We start from the raw sequence: 19,084 nt of genomic DNA, 5'->3' as shown, positions 1-19,084 counted from the left end.
ATTATTAAATAAATAGTTTGGCATTTATAAGATTGAATTAAAAAATATGGTATTATTGAAAAGAAGAATAAGTGGTTGAAATAAAGTGGCAAAATTGTAACAAAAGATTGGTCCACTTATTGTATACGGCCAAGAGGTATTTTTGCCTAATATTTTATTCTTTTTTAATCCATTTAATTCAACCCTAACCCTATTGAAGAACAGTATAAAAGGAAGGTTATGGTCTCATCATCCAACTAATGCCTCCAAAGCTAATAACCTAGCTTTTGATGAGACCTCTTCCTTCTTCTTTCTTCTTCAATTTCGAAAACACTATAGCCTATCTTCACAAATATTTTTCAGCCATTAGTGAATGAGTGAGTGCCCACACACATCAAGTGGTATCTCAATCATAGTGTGTAAGACTGTAGGAGATTCCCAACAACAAGAAGGAGAATCAGCATCAAAGGAAGGAGAAAAAGAGATCCAGGTTCATATCTTGATTATGTTCTGCTACAGAAAGGAATCAAGGGCTAGAGATCTGAACGGAAAGAGTCATTATATTCCGCTGCACCCAATGAAAGATTTCCTTAAACCCTTATGTGTTTATTTCATTGTTTTAGAATTCATATTAGGATGTTAATGAAACATACATAGTAGTAAATCTAGATCCGGTTAAAATATTTCCAACAAAAAATAGCTCCAATCAATGTGGAATAGATGTAGTTTGTTGAATGAAATCATACTTTTACTCCTAAACCCCTTTACATACTTTGTTTCTAACACTTCATTGTTGAATCAATGTGGGTACCTTTGCTAGTATATTTTAAGCATAAATAAAGTGAATTTGAGTCCAGTCCTGTTAGTGTCTAGAAGCACCAATGAAACTTCAAAATTATCATCAGTATCAAAATAGTCAAGTCAACTACAATGGGTAGCCCAGTTCTGGAAGGTAACTTCAGAAACAGAATCTTAATAAACTAATCAGTTGCTACTTAGCGCAGCAAATGAAATCCTGTATTGAAATTGGGTTCAAAAGACAATATTACGATTCAAGTAACTAAATTCCATACTAAACAAAGTGAATTTCCATAACTAAGTAATACATCATCCAAAATTTAGTTAAATTAAATAAAAGGGAAAGGAGCCAGAGAACGGTACAGGGGCACCTACAATGATGGTTACTCTATGATGATGCATGTACAAAAATTGTAATTAGTCTGTTATACAAAATTGTATGTACAATAGTACACTTTCTATACCTTTTTGATTAACTTTATCCCCAACCATTCCCGGCCACTAGCTGTACATACAATGTGATCGCTTTCACCGCCTTTACCGTATACAGCCTCAGTGCATATTCTCTGTGTTTACTGCCAAGTGGTGATAGAAGTCAGCATAAGGACTAAAATAACACGGGTGTAAGCAAAATTGTCATTTTTGCTATATGTTCAATCTTGTTCCTGAGTCGTGACCTGAATTTTGGTCCTATGATGCACGACCTTCTCCACGAGGCATCTTCTTTGTACTCGCTGCCATAGATTACAAAAGTTAGCACATAAATTTCATTCAGCTCAACAGCACGAAAGATCAACAAAAAATATTATGTCACAACAACCCTAAGCTTGACTAGCTGTAAATCAATATCTTACATAACAAGAATCAACCTAAAATAGAATCATCACTCAAAAGTCAAAATAACAAATTCTGACAGATTCAAAGTTGAAAATTTCACTTAATTATCTAAGTGCTGTTGAATGATCATTGAGCATTTTCACAAAATAGTCATCAGAAAACAAACTGGACCACTAGACGTGAGTGTCATCATAACTAACGCAAATCCTTGTAAGTCATCCTGTGAGTGCAAGGAAACACCTAATTTATTTGAATATGGTAAGAAATACTATGAGTTGTAATGCAGACTCAAAACAAATTTTGTGCCTTGTACTCTCTCCTCATGTACAAGACACCAAACATTGGTATAAGCACGAAAAATGATACAACCAAATACCCTAGACGTTCACAGTAGTATTAGGAATTTCAAAGCTGTAAAATATGAACTTGAATTGCAGTACTATATATGAACCCCAAAACAAAAAATCAAAGAGAGAGAGAGAGAGAGAGAGAGAGAGAGAGAGAGAGAGAGAGCATACAGTCTTCAACATCCTTAAGCTGGTAGTAATGTGGGGCTATTTCAACCAACCACTCTGGCTTTAGTTCCGTAACCTGCAGTTTGATACGTAACTAGATGTATAAAACAATGAATTGAAGATAGACTTCTAACAAAATAGAGTTCAGATTTAAACCCTGCAATGGGAGGGGAGTTACCTGTCTCATATATTCTTTGCTTGTAAGCACCAACTCATGGTATACAACCCACCTTGGAAGCACCTGAGAACATGACAACGAAATAATGAATACAACATATGTAGCAATTCATAGAACTCCTTGTGATCAAGCAGTACATGTGATTGTGCATATGACACAAGTGCAATTTTCACTGCAAGTGAAATTTTTGCATGCCTCAGTTCTTTTGAAAGTAAATGAAAGGTGTGTATAAGCAAAAAAATGACCAGGACACAAGATAATGGCTAGAACAGCTGATATAATATGATCCCTATGGATATTTGCGATGTAAAATTAATTTACTAGCCCAGAGCAAGTAGTCAATAGCATTTATTGTACTCAAATAACAAGTACTAAACTATCCCCAGTTCAAAACAGATTCAGCTACCCACTTCAGAAAAGACATCATGACTAAAATCTATTTAGCAAATTGAACCCAAATAAGAACACCATAAAGGAAAACAAAGTGACAACCAGATTCCATTTACCTGGGCAAGCCCTGAGCTGGGGTGTATATGGACTGTTTGTGGATGCTTGACTGTTCGATAAGAACCATTCTTTTGCAGCTTCGCAGAATGAGGGAAGTAACCTGAAAATAGCTTTCTTTAATAAATAGTTTTAGCAATTAAAAGAAAATGAAGCTTTACCACTATATATGGTCATTAAATTTGAAACATAATAAAAAAAATTACCAGATGTAATTGATTTCTTTATAGCTTCTAAATCATTGGGATTTGAGACTAGCTCAATCTCTACTCTCTCCAGAAGTCCCTCAAGTTGATCTCTAATATCTCTTGCACGTTTCATACTCCTAACCTACAGCAATGAGCAACTATAAGATTGGTCGAGAAAAGCCTCATAATTTTTATGTGAAGGATTTTATTCAATGAATATAATAGATAGAACAGAGACAAAGCACGACAGCATGGGGACAAAAGATTGCTGAAACAGGAATTGATAAATAAGCACCCCTCCTTATGGGCTTTTTTTGTATGCAAAATTGTATTGGATTGGACTACCTAATTTTATACTGTTTAGTGCAACAGTATATCTAAGTATCGTTGCAGTATAGAAATAAATGAAGTATAAAATAAAATTAAAAAAAAATTATAATTATAAGACAATAAAGTATTTAAATAACAAAAAAAAAAAGTAAATTCTATTTTAGACCTTGTGTTTTGCAAAAATTACAGATTGAACCCTCTATTTTGTTAAATGAAAAATGGACCCTATGGTGGCGTTTGGTAACACTTTTTTAATTAATTTTCTGTTTTTAAAAGTAGAAAAGTGAATTTTTTTTTTCAAAAACATGTTCTATAAAACTGTTTTTACTTTTCAATTTTATAATTAGAAATCAAAATTTGAAAAACAAAAATAATTACTTTCAATATTTTTTTAAACAGTTTTTTTTTTCTTAATCAATCTTTTGGATTATGACCAGACCCGGACCCAAATCCCCTCCCCACAGCCCGACTTTTAACTTGAACCCGAATCCGACCCCGGACCTAGACCCGACTTACATAAAATCAAAAAATAAAAATGAATTTTACAGAACACACTTTTATTTTGTGTTTTTAAAATTGAAAAACAAAAGTGGTTACAGAACGTACTTTTGTTTTTCAAAAATAAATTTTTTAAAAACAAAAATTTTACTTTCATTTTGTGATTAAAAATTTAAAAAACAAAAGTGTTACCAAACGGCACCTATATTTTTTAAAATGGTACAAATAGGACCCTGAGTTTAATTTTTGACAACTTTTTTTTTAATATAATCAACTTGAAGACAACTCCTAACACGAACAGATGTAGGAAATTTAACCAGTTTTATCATAATACCTTTAGGTTAAATTATTATCAATTCAAGGTCCTATTTGTAGCATTTTGAAAAATACAAAGTTTATTTTGTTATTTAACAAAACAGAAGGTCCAATCTGTAACTTTTGCAAAACACAAGGTCTAAAATGGTACTTACCCAAAAAAAAAATATTACACATTTTTTATTAAAAAAAAAACTCTTTACCTGGGGAGTATATGGACTGTTTGGGAATGTGATAGGCATTGGGATATAATAAAAAGGGCATAAGTGTAATTGTAATAGGGGTATTGTTATTATATATAGGACTCAATAGTGAAGGAAAAGGTGTGAAGAATTTGGTTTTAGTTTGTAACTTTGGGAGAGAACCAGGCTCTCGAAATCCTGGGTTTTAATGAAAGGCATTCTGCCATTTTATCCAAAAACTATCGTTCTTTCTCTATTTTCTGCAATTAATTAATCTTGATAGGAAAATTCCTATCAAATGGTATCAGAGCACAAGTTCATGGGACCCGAGAAGCACACTAGTATGGAGCTACTGGGTGAAAGAATGGAGGCCTTCCGCTCAGAAATTCAGAAGGAGATTTCAGACGTTAGATCTCAGTTGGAAAAAGAGGTTTCGGAGACACGAGCAGAAATTCAGCGCTTACCGGAGATAATGATGGCTCAGTTAACCCGTTTCTTTGCAGGGGGAAAAGAGAAGACAGAGACGAACACCGCCAGCAACAAAATTCGTCCTCGAACCGTGCACGGGGATGGCTCTTTGTACTCAACTCCGACGGAACCAGAGGTTCGATTTCCTTCATTGATGATGGCAACTGCCGTCGATGAGTTTCAACCTCAATCAGTAAATAGGGACACATCATCTTCCTCAATTAATTCTAAGTTGCTTTCTGAAAAAGGAGTAGAGATTAGATTCAGCCATCAAGTAATTCTAGCAACGAAGCTTGCATCACCAGAGACGAAGATCGAACTACCAAGGTTGGAGATGACATCGGTGCTGGAGACGATACCGGTGTTGTATAAGGAGAAGCCGAGCCAGAATATTCCGCCAAAAATTCGTCAAGCTTGGCAAGGGAAGGCGACGCGACTTGAACGCCATCTTTTGCCTATGGCAATGGAGGCTCACAAGCTTTTTGATCGTGGAAAGCACAACCAGCAAGCCTTCGATGCCGTTAATGACAGAACAACAACGAATTCTGATGTCGATTTTGGGTCGAGTACGTTACCGGCCTTACACCATGATATGGGCCGCTCGCCGGTGTCGGAGAAGACTTGTGCCTCGCCGTAAAACTTTTGCCGGCAATCATCGACGGAAGAACTGCAGAAGTCGCCGTCACTCGTGTGCTTTGATTTCGTTTCAGGTCATGGGGGGCTACGGTCATTCGTTACAGAGATGTTTGCATTTGGACTGTTAAAACCTTACCTAAGGCCCAAATCAACCCAAGGAGATGACCCATTTTATGCTTTTGGTCATTGGGTTATATGGGATCCGAGTAAGAAGGAAGGCCCATTAAATATTACTCAAGTCCCAATAATTCAATTAGGACAATTGTTTATGGTTTGGGATCCGGGAGCAAGACGTCTCCACCCTCGGGGTATTACAAGAAGGAGGTGCGATTGGTTCACTACACCGCAGTGTCGGTAACGGAAAAGAAGAGGGAGAATCCTTCATCGCCAAGTTTAAACAACACCATTTGGGTCATATGGTATTGCATAAGGCTTATGGCTAACACTTTCGTCGCTTTCATGTTTTCAAATTGGATTGGTAATATGGGTGAGGATATATGGAATTGTCTCGATTATGAGCGGTATTAGGCAAAAGCGTCGAACAAGTTTTTGTTTTCCAATTATGGTGTTCCTTGTGCTTTGACTACAAAGATATATGGCATTACTAAAGAAAACACGCCATCTGGGATAATATATGTATTCCCTCAAGTTGTTTTCCAAGAGCCACTTACACTTGATGCTTCTCAAGTATTAATACTTGCCCATAATGGATTGGGTTATGAGAACGCAGTCTTTGGGTTCTATTTGTTGGCTATGTATTTACGGTTCAAAGATTTAGTTTGCCGGAAAAGGCTTGTTAATGGGTTCATAGTCGGCGTGCACAAAACTATACGGGTACCAAGTGATACACAAAGGGATAAGTTTTTAATTTTCATTTATGGGAATTTTTTGTCTTATACCTCGTTTGTTCTACTGGTTTTGGGCAAGAGCACCAAAAGAAAAAAAGAAAAAGGTCCTGAATTGTTTCATGTGAAACACAATTATCGATTTTGGCGGTGTGTCTCTTGGGTTTTGGACAGGGGAAGGACAATACATTTTGGGACCACTCCGATTTTGACAACTTCAAGGCTGGCCCTTCTTTTTTCTTCTCAACTTGACTTGGTAGCTCCATTCAATGGCGTGGGAGTGGCGGTTTTTCACCTTGTTTTGCATACAAAGGGAAGAAATATTAACTTGCTCGGCTCGTTTTTGATCGAGGTCGACTCGGCTGAGAGGGGCATCTCTCTTCGTCGGAAAACCTTGCAATTGTTGGCTCGGTTCTTTGACAAGGGGCGATTACGGGTCGCACCAACTGATGTTACAAGTTGAACTCCATCACCTTGAGGACAAGGTGATTTTCGGGCGGCCGGTATTGATAGGCATTGGGATATAATAAAAAGGGCATAAGTGTAATTGTAATAGGGGTATTGTTATTATATATAGGACTCAATAGTGAAGGAAAAGGTGTGAAGAATTTGGTTTTAGTTTGTAACTTTGGGAGAGAACCAGGCTCTCGAAATCCTGGGTTTTAATGAAAGGCATTCTGCCATTTTATCCAAAAACTATCGTTCTTTCTCTATTTTCTGCAATTAATTAATCTTGATAGGAATTAGTTCTTTCTCTATTTTCTGCAATTAATTAATCTTGATAGAAATTCCTATCAAGATTAATTAATTGCAGAAAATAGAGAAAGAACGATAGTTTTTGGATAAAATGGCAGAATGCCTTTCATTAAAACCCAGGATTTCGAGAGCCTGGTTCTCTCCCAAAGTTACAAACTAAAACCAAATTCTTCACACCTTTTCCTTCACTATTGAGTCCTATATATAATAACAATACCCCTATTACAACTACACTTATGCCCTTTTTATTATATCCCAATGCCTATCAGAATGTTTACCTGGGGAGTATATGGACTGTTTTTAATGTTTACCTGGGCAAAGCCCTGAGCTGGGGTGTATATATATATTTGGTTAACAAAGTTGAAAAATTACACAGTAAAAAAAACCTCAAGCTTGTAGCTATTTTAACCCACCTTCTAATTGGGTATCTATTATCTAGGGGGACTATTTTGGGAAGTAGACAAAATAGTCCTGTCCCCAAAAAGCATCCAAACATGAAACCGGACAAAACTGTCTAGTCCCTTCCCTTAGTCCTGGCCACTACCACTAGAAAAAATAATTCTACTGACGAGGCAGTGTACCAGAAAAACCATTCAACTAAGATTCCAGAAATTTAATTAAACTTCTACAAGAGAAAACAGCTCAGAAAGATAAAGAATCAAATATCACAGCAGAAATGTTTTCTTATACCCAAAAGAGAGACACAAGTGCAATGAAGATAGGAATAACAAAATTCAAAAAGGTCACAAGATCTGAGTTTTAAGTCCCTGCTGAGTACCTAAATAGCAGTGCTATAGTTTTTTGGTCCTCAAATATTGTAGGGGTTAGGCAGGGGAAGCCTAGTTTATTTTTTAAAGAGAGAGATTCAAAAAGGTGCAATTCTGAGAAATGAATGTACCTGTATGTAATTTTCATAACACCATTGCGTTGAGTAATTTGTTTCTTTCCACGAACTGTAAACCTAAAAAAAATAATTAAAAATAAAACAAGGCGAATAGACTTTCTTAAATAAAAAAGTTGCAGCTGTGCTCAAATTTGTTCATTTTTAGAAAGGGATATTAACCCCCTTCCGATTATTACTCTTGCCGTATTAAAAACTTAACCATTAGACCAACCCATATACTAGTTAGTGTTTACAACCAAAACCAATTATAAATCTAAATGAACAACAGCAATTCATCAGAATACATACATACCTTAAGCAGTGCAAGGTGATCTCCAACATTCCCAGTATGAAAATTCAAACGTGCATTGTCAGCATGGACTTGTTTGTCTTTTGGTCTGTAAAATATTGAATTGCCAATAGAAAGCATGGCAGCAATGGAAATAATATCGTCTGAGCACTTGTACTTCTCTGAAGCAACAATTGCTTTTGACAGCATGGGATCAAGAGGAAATTCTGCCATCCGTCTGCCCACTTTAGTCAGCTCACCCACTTTGTTTAAAGCACTCAAGGCAAAAAGCAGTTCTAATGCTTTTAGTAGTGCTTCAGAAGGTGGTGGATCCATGAAATCAAAATGTAACAGGTCATGAATACCAAGACTCTTGAGCATTAGCACAACATTTGCAAGATTAGTTCGTTGAATTTCTGGTACAGTATTGTCATCTAAATCATTATAATAGTTGTAAGCAGTATATAATCGGAAGCACTTTCCTGGGCCTGTTCGACCAGATCGACCTGCCCTCTGATTTGCTGATGCCTTGGATATTGGACTGATTAGCAACGATTCCATTCCAGTCCTCGGATTGTAAGACTTCATCTTGCAAAAACCTGGGTCAATGACATATTTAATCCCATCAATTGTTAATGATGTCTCAGCTATATTTGTGGCAAGGACAACCTTCCTTGCCCCTTCAGGTGTTGGTTCGAATATTTTAGATTGTAGCTCTGTTGGTAGGTTGGCATATATGGGGCAGATGATCAACTCAGCAATCTTTGTACCAAGACCCCGTATTCTATGCTTCATAATTTCTTCTGCTGTCTCAATTTCTTCTTGACCCGTAAGAAACACCAATATATCCCCCGGTGATTGCGTCACATGGATTTGAAGTGCAGTCACTATTGCAGCATCTAAGTAATCAGCTTCTGGTGCTTTTGTATAATGGATCTCTACAGGATACCTTCTACCTGGAATTTTAAAAATTGGAGCAGAATCAAAATAATCACTGAACTTCTCTGCATCCAGGGTCGCACTTGAAATGAGTAGCTTTAAATCTGGTCTGAAACGAGCAATATCCTATTTTACACACAAATGAAAAGAGGGGGACGGTTAGACAGCCTTAAAAACATATACTTATAATTTTCCTACAAGTACTTCATCTAGGACAAAGCAGAGGTGGCCAAAAGTGTTTAACACCAATAGTTCTACATATTCACAAGGCGCAAACACACAGAGTATTCTTGAAAATGATATGTTTTTCAATGGATCTTGCAATTAAACTCATAACAAGATCATGAGAATTCGAGTAACTTAACCCAAAAAAAAAAAACAAAATTGGAGTTTATTACTGAGATTTTGAGCTTACTTTTACTAAACCAAAAAGAATATCAGTTGAGAGTGTCCTTTCATGGGCCTCATCCACCATCACCACGCTGAAATTTTAAAAGGCATAGCAAGGGATATGTTAAAAACAAGACGACTAGCCATAGACATAATCTGACATAGTATCTATGCTTACCTGTAGCTTGCCAGATCTGGTTCTCCAAGAAATTCCCTCAACAGCATTCCATCTGTCATATATTTTAGAACTGTCTTGTCAGATGTGCAATCTTCAAAACGAATGGAATAACCAACCTGCACATGACATAAATGTAGTTATTATTGCCAAGAAAAATCAATTTATGATTACCTATATTATAACTCAAAACTTAAAAAGAATAAATCATAAGTACCCATAATAACTCAAAACTTCATAAAAGGAAAACCATTAGTACCACCACCCAAAGTATGCAGTTTTCACTACCTTAAATTTATTAGCCTCGTTAACATAAAGGACGAAACTATATCAACAAACACAGCATACCTCATGTCCAAGTTTAACACCCATTTCTTGAGCAACCCTGGCAGCAACACTCATAGCAGCAACTCGTCGTGGCTGTGTACATCCAACCTGCAAAAGTTTAAAAGTTATTTAAAACCCTCAAACATACATCTCCAGCCCACTTTATTGCCATGAATGAGTAAAAGAGTTTTCAATCAAGCTTGAACAAAGAACTAGCCACAACAGAATTATATACATTCCATTACAAAAGTTTAGTTTCCAATGACACAGACTAGTGAGCAAACATAATATAAATAGGTATCAAACATGTGGGTTTCAAGCCCACTTCATTACCATAAAGGGATCAAAGAGTTTTCAACCAAGCTTGAACAAAGTAGCCACAGCAGAATTATATGAACTGCCATTACAAAAATTTAGTTTTCAATGACACAAAGACTAGTGTCTTGTGCTCGACAAATCAAGAAATAAGAAGTGGAAGATAAAAACTCTTAAAAAGTTCAAAGAAATAGATTGTACACAAACCAAATAATGTGGAACAAAGAGATCAAACTACCATTTCACAGTTAAGAGAAGGGGAAAAAAAAAATCTCTATTTTAAGGTCTATAAAATATCAAACATAGATTACAAAACTTCTCCTCAAGTATTCTTCAGATAAATGAGAATTATAAGAAAAAAAAAAAATCAAACTTCTCTTATCTGCTGTCAGCAACTCCCAACCCCAAAAAATGTAATTTGAACGCAATGAACTGTAAAATTGCAATTTCGTCGCCAATTCATTAGCTAATAGTAATCTAGAAGTTTAAAAAAAAAAAAAAGGTTGCAACTTTACTTGAATGGAAAAGTTTACATTAAGGGCCAATTTGGCACAGTTGTACTGTGGGGAAAAACAGTTGTAGTTGTACTATGGAAAAAACACTTAACTAAGTATTTGATAAATTATAAATTTTAAAGTGCTGTGAGTTATTAAGATTCTATTATAATTATGATAATATTATAACCTAGTTCATTATAATCACAAATATATTAAAAAATTATGATATATAAAATTTTTATTTTCTATATTACATTTAATTATTTTTTTTGTAGGTATAAATTTATACGCATTTGATAAAAATAATTTATAATATTTTTATCACTTGTAAAAAAAATTGCAGTTTATAAGAAACTCTAAGTTACGTAGTTTGTTTATAATAAAAATAAAAATATTTTTTAAAACAAAATAAAAAATTTAAATATTATTTATTTTAAATATTTTTTCCTTCAAAAAAATATTTTTATTTTTTGTAATATATAATTAAATATATTTATAGTACAAAATAATTTATTAGTCTTTTAATTAAAATAACTTTTTTTAAAAGTTGAGTTGTACCAGCTTTAGCTTTTAGCTGTAGCTTCTCCATAAATTTTATAATAAGTTGTTTTTTAACCGCTTGCCAAACACCTTTTTATCACACTTTTTTTAAAAAAACAGTTTTAACTTTTCCAAAAGTTGTGCCAAACAGACCCTAAATGTAGTCATTAAAACTGAAGTTATTTAAGAAAACATAACACTATAACGTAAGAAAACTAAACCTTTCCACGTTTTGTGTATCCAGCTTCATGAAGATATTGAGGTATTTGTGTGGTCTTTCCTGAGCCGGTTTCACCAACAATGACTAGAACCTACAAGCCAATTATTCTATAACATAAGAGGATAATTATACCTTCATAGATAAGTTTCTCAAAAAATTATTCAAATTTCAGGGTTGAATGATGTTTGCAAAGGACAAAATCAAGAAATTTGCTCATAGTCAAGGTTTCAAGCATATTAAAACAAGATCATATTCAGAATAAAATTGAAAGAAAACCTGATGATCATTAATAGCTTGGAGCAACTGATCATGATATTGATACATGGGCAAAGTTTTCCTCTCCTCCTGAATGAGAAAACAGGTAGCATTATACAATTTAAAATATAATCTTCTACTCTGCCATTCAAATTTCAGATACAACTATCCAGTGGCAGAGCAATAAATAAAGTACTAGTAGTGAAACTAAAGAAAGACAAAGAACATGGATCATAGTGTTCCATAGCATCTGCAACTGAAATAAATATGCTTTTAATGTAACATAATTCTCGAGTTATTTCATACCTAAATTATCTAATATCAAGAAATTTACACATTTTCTTCATGATATTTCTTCCTAAGCAAAGTAAATAACTTAACTGAGTCTTTGAAAAGGAAGAAGACAAATCACAACATTAAGTATTTGTAGAGTGCCACTAAAAAATTCTACCTGCAGCTTCTCGAAGGCTGATTGTGCCATTGACTTCTCATGTAAATCATCATGTTCAACAGTAAACTGCACAAAAAAGTGACAAATGAATAAGACATTGGCCTCAGCAAACAAGTATGAAACTAAAACCCCTAACGTGTTAAAGAAAATCAGTTCAAAGCAAATAACCCAACAGAAACTTATCAAATTTATACCTCATCGCCATCCATCACTGAGGCCTTGATAAAATCAATCTGGTCCTCAAACACAAACCTAAAAGTTAAATATTATGAATTATTACATACAGAACATGCTAGCATAAACAAAGGTAGCTTCAAATTTCAATCACATGCATCTACAATAATATTGTTTTCCTCAAAATGAAAAGAAGCAAAACTAAGAGAATAAACTTACTGATAGTCATCAGTCGTTTGTTTTTTGTTTTTTGAACCAAATTTCAATGTTGCCTTGCCTACAATAATGAACTCAAAATAAATAACTAAAATCATAATTGGAGCCAGCTTATAATAGAAGAATCTTAAAACTTCAGCAATATTTCACCAATTTGATGTTCTTCCCAGGCTTCCTGTTCTGCAAAAGGGTTCATTTTGTCCCCAGCAGTTGGGTCTCTATACACAAAAAAGAAGAAATGGTTCACATTATACATAAATGCATTTCTTGATAATAAACTAATATGCCTGACAAGCATATTGTAAATATCAATAAAAGTCATACAAAAGGTTTTCAGTATGTGAGCTTATCATAGTTGCGGTTCAAATTACACATGTGAAGGGAAAAAATGTGACAATGTAAACATCTCCATGCATTGCTGCTAGAATGCTGACCTATAGCGTTGCACAGCAACAGAAAATCTTTTTTCCTGGTTAACGCCACCATCCTGATCATCATAGGCATCTGGCATCCTGTACTGTTTTTCATAGAGGAAATCTAGAAGAGTAAGTTTATGATCTTCTGAGCTATTAGGAGCATAAATATAGATAAGGGCATAAACAGCTGAAAATATGATGGGCATAAATTTATCAATATGAAGAAAACATGAATCAAAACTAGCCCATTACAAAATTAGACTTCAAAAAAGAAAATGAAGACACTGAAAGATCAACTACATGAGAACTACAATCAACTGAATAAGTACATAAACATTGTATTTTAAAAAAAAAAAAAAATCTCTCTCCTCTTTCTGAGAAACATTTATATGCATACAAGGGGGTTCCATGGCCCTTTGGAACATGGAAAGCACCGAAACCCCACTGGTTTTAGAAAGAAACAAGGTCATTACCCCAGTGGTTTTGGCTGGAAAAGCCTTTCTGATCCATTTGACGATCAGGGACTCCATAATGACTGGAGTTTTAGCACTGATACCAGAGATGGCAGGTCAGTTAGAATCTGTGAATCCATTGAACATTTATTCATGGAATGTAATTACACTCAAAAAATCTGGTCTTCCTTGTACAAGGAATTTGAGCTAGTTTGGGTCTTGCGTCGATTGGTGTCTCAAGCTTTGATGACCGAACCAGTGGGAGGCAAACGAAGGGTTATACTCTGGAGGATTGCAATATGGCTATGATTTGGGCAATATGATTGAAAGAAATAGCAGAATATTCAAAGGAATTGAAAGTTCGGCGCAGGTTCTTTGGGAGAATCAAATTTTGGACAGTATAGTGGGTCTAAGATCCAAACATTGTGAGAATTTATCTTTTCTAGACTTGAGTAGGGAGTGAAACACTGATGTATTAGACTCTAAGGCTAGATTTCTTCTATGTCATTATTTTCCTTGTTTTGAATGTTTAACAAGGTATTCCTCTGCCACAAGTGAGGTTTTCAATACATAACCAGGGGTCAGTCTAAGAAAATGGCCTAAAAAAATACAGTATAAAAAATGAACAAATTACTAGAGGATGTCTACCATGGCTTGAAAAAGTTCTTAATTACCTCGTTTATATCATCAATTGTCTCTGACTGCTTCTTCACAAGCTCATATATTTCCTTCTTATACCTATGGAAAAATTAAGCCGATAAAGCTATAATGAGGTCACCTTCAATGCTTGTGTACGTGTTGTATGCATGTATAAATTTACAAAGAAAAATAAACAAATGAATGAATTGAGCAAAGGCTCATGAGCAGATGCCACAAACATTTCACAGGTCTTTACATGTACCAAGCAGAAGGAAAACCATTCATATGCTTGGTTACAATGGATAGTTAAAGGAAATAAAATAAATTACCTAAATTCACGACTTTCTACTTCAGTCACCTTCACATTGTCAAATAGATACTGCTCATCTTCTATATAATCTCTGATGCACAAACACGAAATTGGAATAAGCCAATGCAATCAATTAACAAGAGGAATTCATAAGAGAAACATATTTGCATCTGAAACTTGCAATATTTCCATACCTGATTTCCTCTAGTTTCTTTTGTTCTCTTTTCTTCAAATATTCTTGTCTTGAAAATTTTCTGGAATGAGGGCGAGAAATCAAGAAAGCATTATGAAATATTTAGTTAAAATAACTAGTACAATAAATCATAAAAAATAAAATAACAAAACAAAACAAGTTAAATCACAAGGTACCTGTAAAATAGCTCATAAAAATAAATAAGCAAGTTAAATAAAACTATAATTCAGTAAAATAAAAAAAATAAAAAAATAAAATAAAAAAAAAAACTGGATGTACAATAACAAACCTTAAAGTATCAAGATCATCTTCCTCCAAAGCATTAGACCTTCGAATAGCCTCCTCTGTGAAACATAACAGACATCATGATTAGCCAACTTAAGCCAAATATATTATGAATACATATGAGTGTGTGTATAACAAAATGCAATTTAGTTGTAAACACACTGCCATTTATGCCCTGAAATACAGATGGACAAGTCTTAAAATGCATGCAGCAACAATTATGCAAAACTCCCTATTATTTCTTACCTTCATCCTTTTTTGATAACTTTGGCTCCGTTAGCTGTTTCCATCAAAAAGAGGGAGGGAAAAAACAAAAATTAGCAACTTAGATCAAGACAACATTCTGATTTCAATCTCACTAGAAATAGTGACGGAAATGAAATAGTAAATTTATTACTTGAAATAGTAAAGCCCAGCACAGGCCATAGAACCACCATTTATTGTTAAAGCAACTAACATTGATTTACCATCAACATTTATCAAAGAAATATTTTTATGAGAAGCAAATTTAAAACATCTAAGCTTAGGCTAAAGCAAAAATGAGCGTCAGCAATTCAATATTTCTGATATCAACAGCTTGAATGAGAAATCCGAAGTTACATACCTTGCGGGTGGCTGCTGCATCTCGTTCTTTTAGATTTCTCTCTAGTTTCTCTCTCTCTTTCTGATCACGTAACATTTCTTCTGACTGCATGACATTATAAATACATACCTAACTTAGCATAATAGAAAAAATTACAACAGAAAAACAACATCTATTTACTTTACCAGTAGAATTAGTAGAAAGATGCAGAAAACAAGATGTCAAATGTTTTCATAACATTTCAAAAAGACTGGTATGTAACATCATGGAATCATAACATTAATGAGAGGTACTAAGCACGAGTAGCCATGAAATGAAGACCACCAGGTGCAAATCTCAACTATCACTGAAACATTGTATCCATAGATTAAATCAGATATACACTGCCTAGTCCAGTACTAATTAGAAATTCTAAAATTACTATAGTGAAAACTATGATGCAAGAAAGATAGGATACCAATGTTTCTACAAGAGCCTGCAAATTTATATTTATATTTATATATAACAGGGACTGAACCCCTCCTGCTCCCAAACACACTCAAACACCTAACCACTTGAGCCAGCCTCAAGTGACCACACATATGAATAACAAAATACCTCGGAATCATCGTCTTCATCTGAGTTTGCTCGTCTTTTAACTAGTCTCTGATTTTCCCTCTGTGCTATGTCCTGGACATCACACCATTCAGTCAAAAGAGAAGTATCATTTTAGACCAAACATCATTTGCAACGAGCTACAAAAAATAATGAGCATATCTGACAAATCTGAAAAACTCAACCTCAGCATCGTCATCGTCATCTTGAACATCAGCCTTCTTCCTAAACCTTTTGTTACGGAATGTTGCTCCTCTTTCATTAGCAGAATCAACAGAAACAACTCCACTAGCAGCACCACGATTGTCATCATCATCTTCGTCATCTGCATCCAGTAGAGCATACGTCTTCCTCGCAATCATTGCCGCTTCTTTCTCCTGTGCTTGATAAACCTAATGTTCACAAACAATGTAGTGAGTAAACATCAACAAGTTTCATCATGAATAAACAACAGCATGCAATATGCATGATCATATAATACCGCAACTCAAAACTCAAAATAACTTAATCCCATTATTTCAAAAACTTACACTTAATCCAGATGCTTTATGGGGCACCCTGTTGTAGATTTCTTCAGCAAAAGCACGTGTTTCGCTAGATGAAGGTAATCCAGACTCTACAAGCTTGCTCCACACATCTGCCGGTGAATTTGCTTTTTTAGCTACAAGAAACCAAAATGATCATAATTCATATTTATGTTTCTAGAAAAATCATAGCTCATATTTTATATTATATCACATTTTGAACAACAATCATCCATTAATTCAAAAACCTGAAAAGATGAATCAACCATATCTAAGGTAATGGCCTAATGAGAAACTTACAAAACCCAATGACATACTGAACGAGAGTGGACTGAGAATATCCCAACAATGACATTAAATTGTCAGATACCCACGTCTTCAAATTTCCGTCGCTCCCCATTTTTGCTGCAACAAAGGTTATTTTTTCTCAACATCATACATAGTTTGCATAAATCAAAGTCTCAAACAAATGTACTCATCTTATAATTTCCAATATAACTTATTTCAAAAATATACGTATTTACGGCAAATTCCATAAATTTATCATCTTCCAAACAGTAACAGAAATCAAAATGATAATACATTATCATCATAGATGATCTTATGAGAACTTTTCTATCAACAAAATGATATCATTTCTTTGCCCTTTCCTTTTTCACTTTTTAAGGCAATTTAAATACTAGGGCAAAGAAATGATATCATTTCAAGCCTATAGTATACTACGTACTTGATTCAGATCCATTTACTAAGAAATGTTCAAGCCTGATTGCGTTGGCAAACAAATATAAATTAGTTAAATTATAGCCTGCCAAGATTGTTGTCCAATCTCCAACTGTAACTAGTTCTAAATCAAATCAGCATAACTTCAAAGAGTTCTTCCATGTGATACTGATATAGTGAGTTTCATAAATCAAATAACAGATAAAGAACGAAAATTGACTTAGACTTCACGTGTAGTTATTTAAAACCTAGAATTAAAGTTCAGCTCAATATTCAAACCACAAGATTAGAGAAAAACCCTAGAAAGAGTGTAGACAAATAAGAGAGAGAAACCACAAATGGAAAGTTTCAGTGACCGACGGTGGCGGTGTTGAGTTGCCCCTTTCGCTCCTTTTCAAATGCTATTCGGCAGCCTGATGAAAACCAGTAGTAGTAGTAGAAGAGGGTAACTGCGCGGGAAAACCCCAAAGATGAGAGAAAAGAAGAGTTTCATGGAGGATTATACATTGGAAACAGAGATAGAGAAGTGGAAAAAACGAAATCAGACTACATTGGTAGACATTCAACAAGGAATCAGCGAAAACCGAAAGTGGATAATACATATAGCAGTAATACATACTACTCTTTAGGTGTCAAAACTGGAATTTCTAGTGCTCAACAATTAGAAAATGACGATGGAACTTCACCTGTGATGAGATACCAACGGCTTTTCAGAGCACATCTGCAGAACTCGAGCCTTTCGTTTTCTTGTCGTGTGTTTCTCGAACGCCTTTAATTTTCAATTTTCAGGGCGTTCTCTAAAAAATACATATATAATAAAGACTTAACTTTAATTTGCAGTTACATATAAATACTTTTTTATTTTTTTACGGTAATAATAATACTTAAGTTATATTTCTAGAACTTCTGTAGGTACTAGTTAAGTAAATTACCACGTGACAATTTCTAATTGGTCCAAATCATTAAATTTTTAGAGCATTGCTATGAGGCACCAGTAGTGCCTAGCACCTTCTCGACATGTCACGTTGCGATTGGTTAGTAATACTTCCTAAAAGCTATTATATTAAATTATATGTAACCCGATACTTCGTTGGACCAATAACGATATTGACATGTAAGAGGGTGCTAAGCACCACTGGTGCCCTTTAGCATTCCTCAAATTTTTATTATGTTTAAAAAAAAATTGTTCAAAAATACCAATAAAAAAATGACACGTGGATTTAATGGCTTAATATTTAACGGTTAGGTACATACAGAGTTCCAGAAATATAACTTAAGTATTATTACCGCCAAAAATTAAACTTAAGTATTTTTTTTTTTTTTTGAACAAAAGGAACTTTTTAATCAAAAGGACAAACCAATGGCAAGCTAATTGAAGCTTTTTCAAGTAGCAAATTTGGTGCGGTTTCTCCAGAGATTGCTGAGATTATGGGGGTCAAGGAGGCATTGAGTTGGCTCAAAACGAAAGCTTTAACTGAGGTGGAAATCGAAACTGACTCTTTAGTTGTTGTTCAAGCTATTAATAGTCAGATTCAAATGCCATCTCAGTTTGGGCTTCTTGTTCAGGATTGTCGGATGCTACTTTCTGAATTACATAATGTTTTTCTTTCTTTTGTAAAACGATCTGCAAATCGGGCTGCTCATTGCATTGCAAGACAGTCTTGTTTT

General features: G+C 34.5%; 1 protein-coding gene across 5 annotated transcripts; it reads right to left on the bottom strand.

Annotated features, from left to right (window-relative positions):
• Positions 1-951: 951 nt before the first annotated feature.
• On the bottom strand, positions 952-18,241 carry LOC115708696 (pre-mRNA-splicing factor ATP-dependent RNA helicase DEAH1). 5 transcript variants are annotated; one of them, XM_030636683.2, is made up of 29 exons: positions 18,103-18,241; positions 17,715-17,865; positions 16,997-17,101; positions 16,703-16,833; positions 16,358-16,564; positions 16,176-16,247; positions 15,600-15,683; positions 15,242-15,275; positions 15,000-15,054; positions 14,712-14,771; positions 14,537-14,608; positions 14,243-14,306; positions 13,135-13,217; positions 12,851-12,918; positions 12,704-12,761; positions 12,505-12,562; positions 12,311-12,376; positions 11,881-11,949; positions 11,606-11,695; positions 10,054-10,140; positions 9,709-9,824; positions 9,556-9,622; positions 8,226-9,266; positions 7,928-7,990; positions 3,018-3,141; positions 2,814-2,914; positions 2,308-2,370; positions 2,133-2,205; positions 952-1,511 (listed from the first exon to the last, which is right to left on the bottom strand). In XM_030636683.2, exons 3-29 carry the CDS (start codon positions 17,094-17,096, stop codon positions 1,468-1,470), a joined length of 3,150 nt encoding a protein of 1,049 aa, XP_030492543.1. In that variant the 5' UTR covers positions 17,097-17,101; positions 17,715-17,865; positions 18,103-18,241; the 3' UTR covers positions 952-1,467. The 5 variants fall into 5 exon arrangements, with proteins under 5 accessions (XP_030492543.1, XP_030492546.1, XP_030492544.1 ...); XM_030636686.2 differs by having other exon boundaries at positions 16,997-17,098; positions 17,716-17,865; XM_030636684.2 differs by having other exon boundaries at positions 17,750-17,865.
• Positions 18,242-19,084: the final 843 nt, after the last annotated feature.

The sequence above is a fragment of the Cannabis sativa genome, chromosome 3 (genome assembly GCF_029168945.1).
Source record: "Cannabis sativa cultivar Pink pepper isolate KNU-18-1 chromosome 3, ASM2916894v1, whole genome shotgun sequence".
Taxonomy (NCBI): Eukaryota; Viridiplantae; Streptophyta; class Magnoliopsida; order Rosales; family Cannabaceae; genus Cannabis; species Cannabis sativa.
The sequence above is the reverse complement of the archived record's forward strand: the minus strand, read 5'-3'. Positions and strand labels throughout refer to the sequence as shown.

Coding starts and splice junctions, on each gene's coding strand:
- LOC115708696 (XM_030636683.2), bottom strand. CDS start 17,096: ATGGGGAGCGACGGAAATTTGAAGACGTGGGTATCTGACAATTTAATG. Junction 13,218..14,242: donor CAATTGATGATATAAACGAG/GTAATTAAGAAC, acceptor TATGAAAAACAG/TACAGGATGCCAGATGCCTA. Junction 3,142..7,927: donor GTTATGAAAATTACATACAG/GTACATTCATTT, acceptor TCATTGCTGTAG/GTTAGGAGTATGAAACGTGC.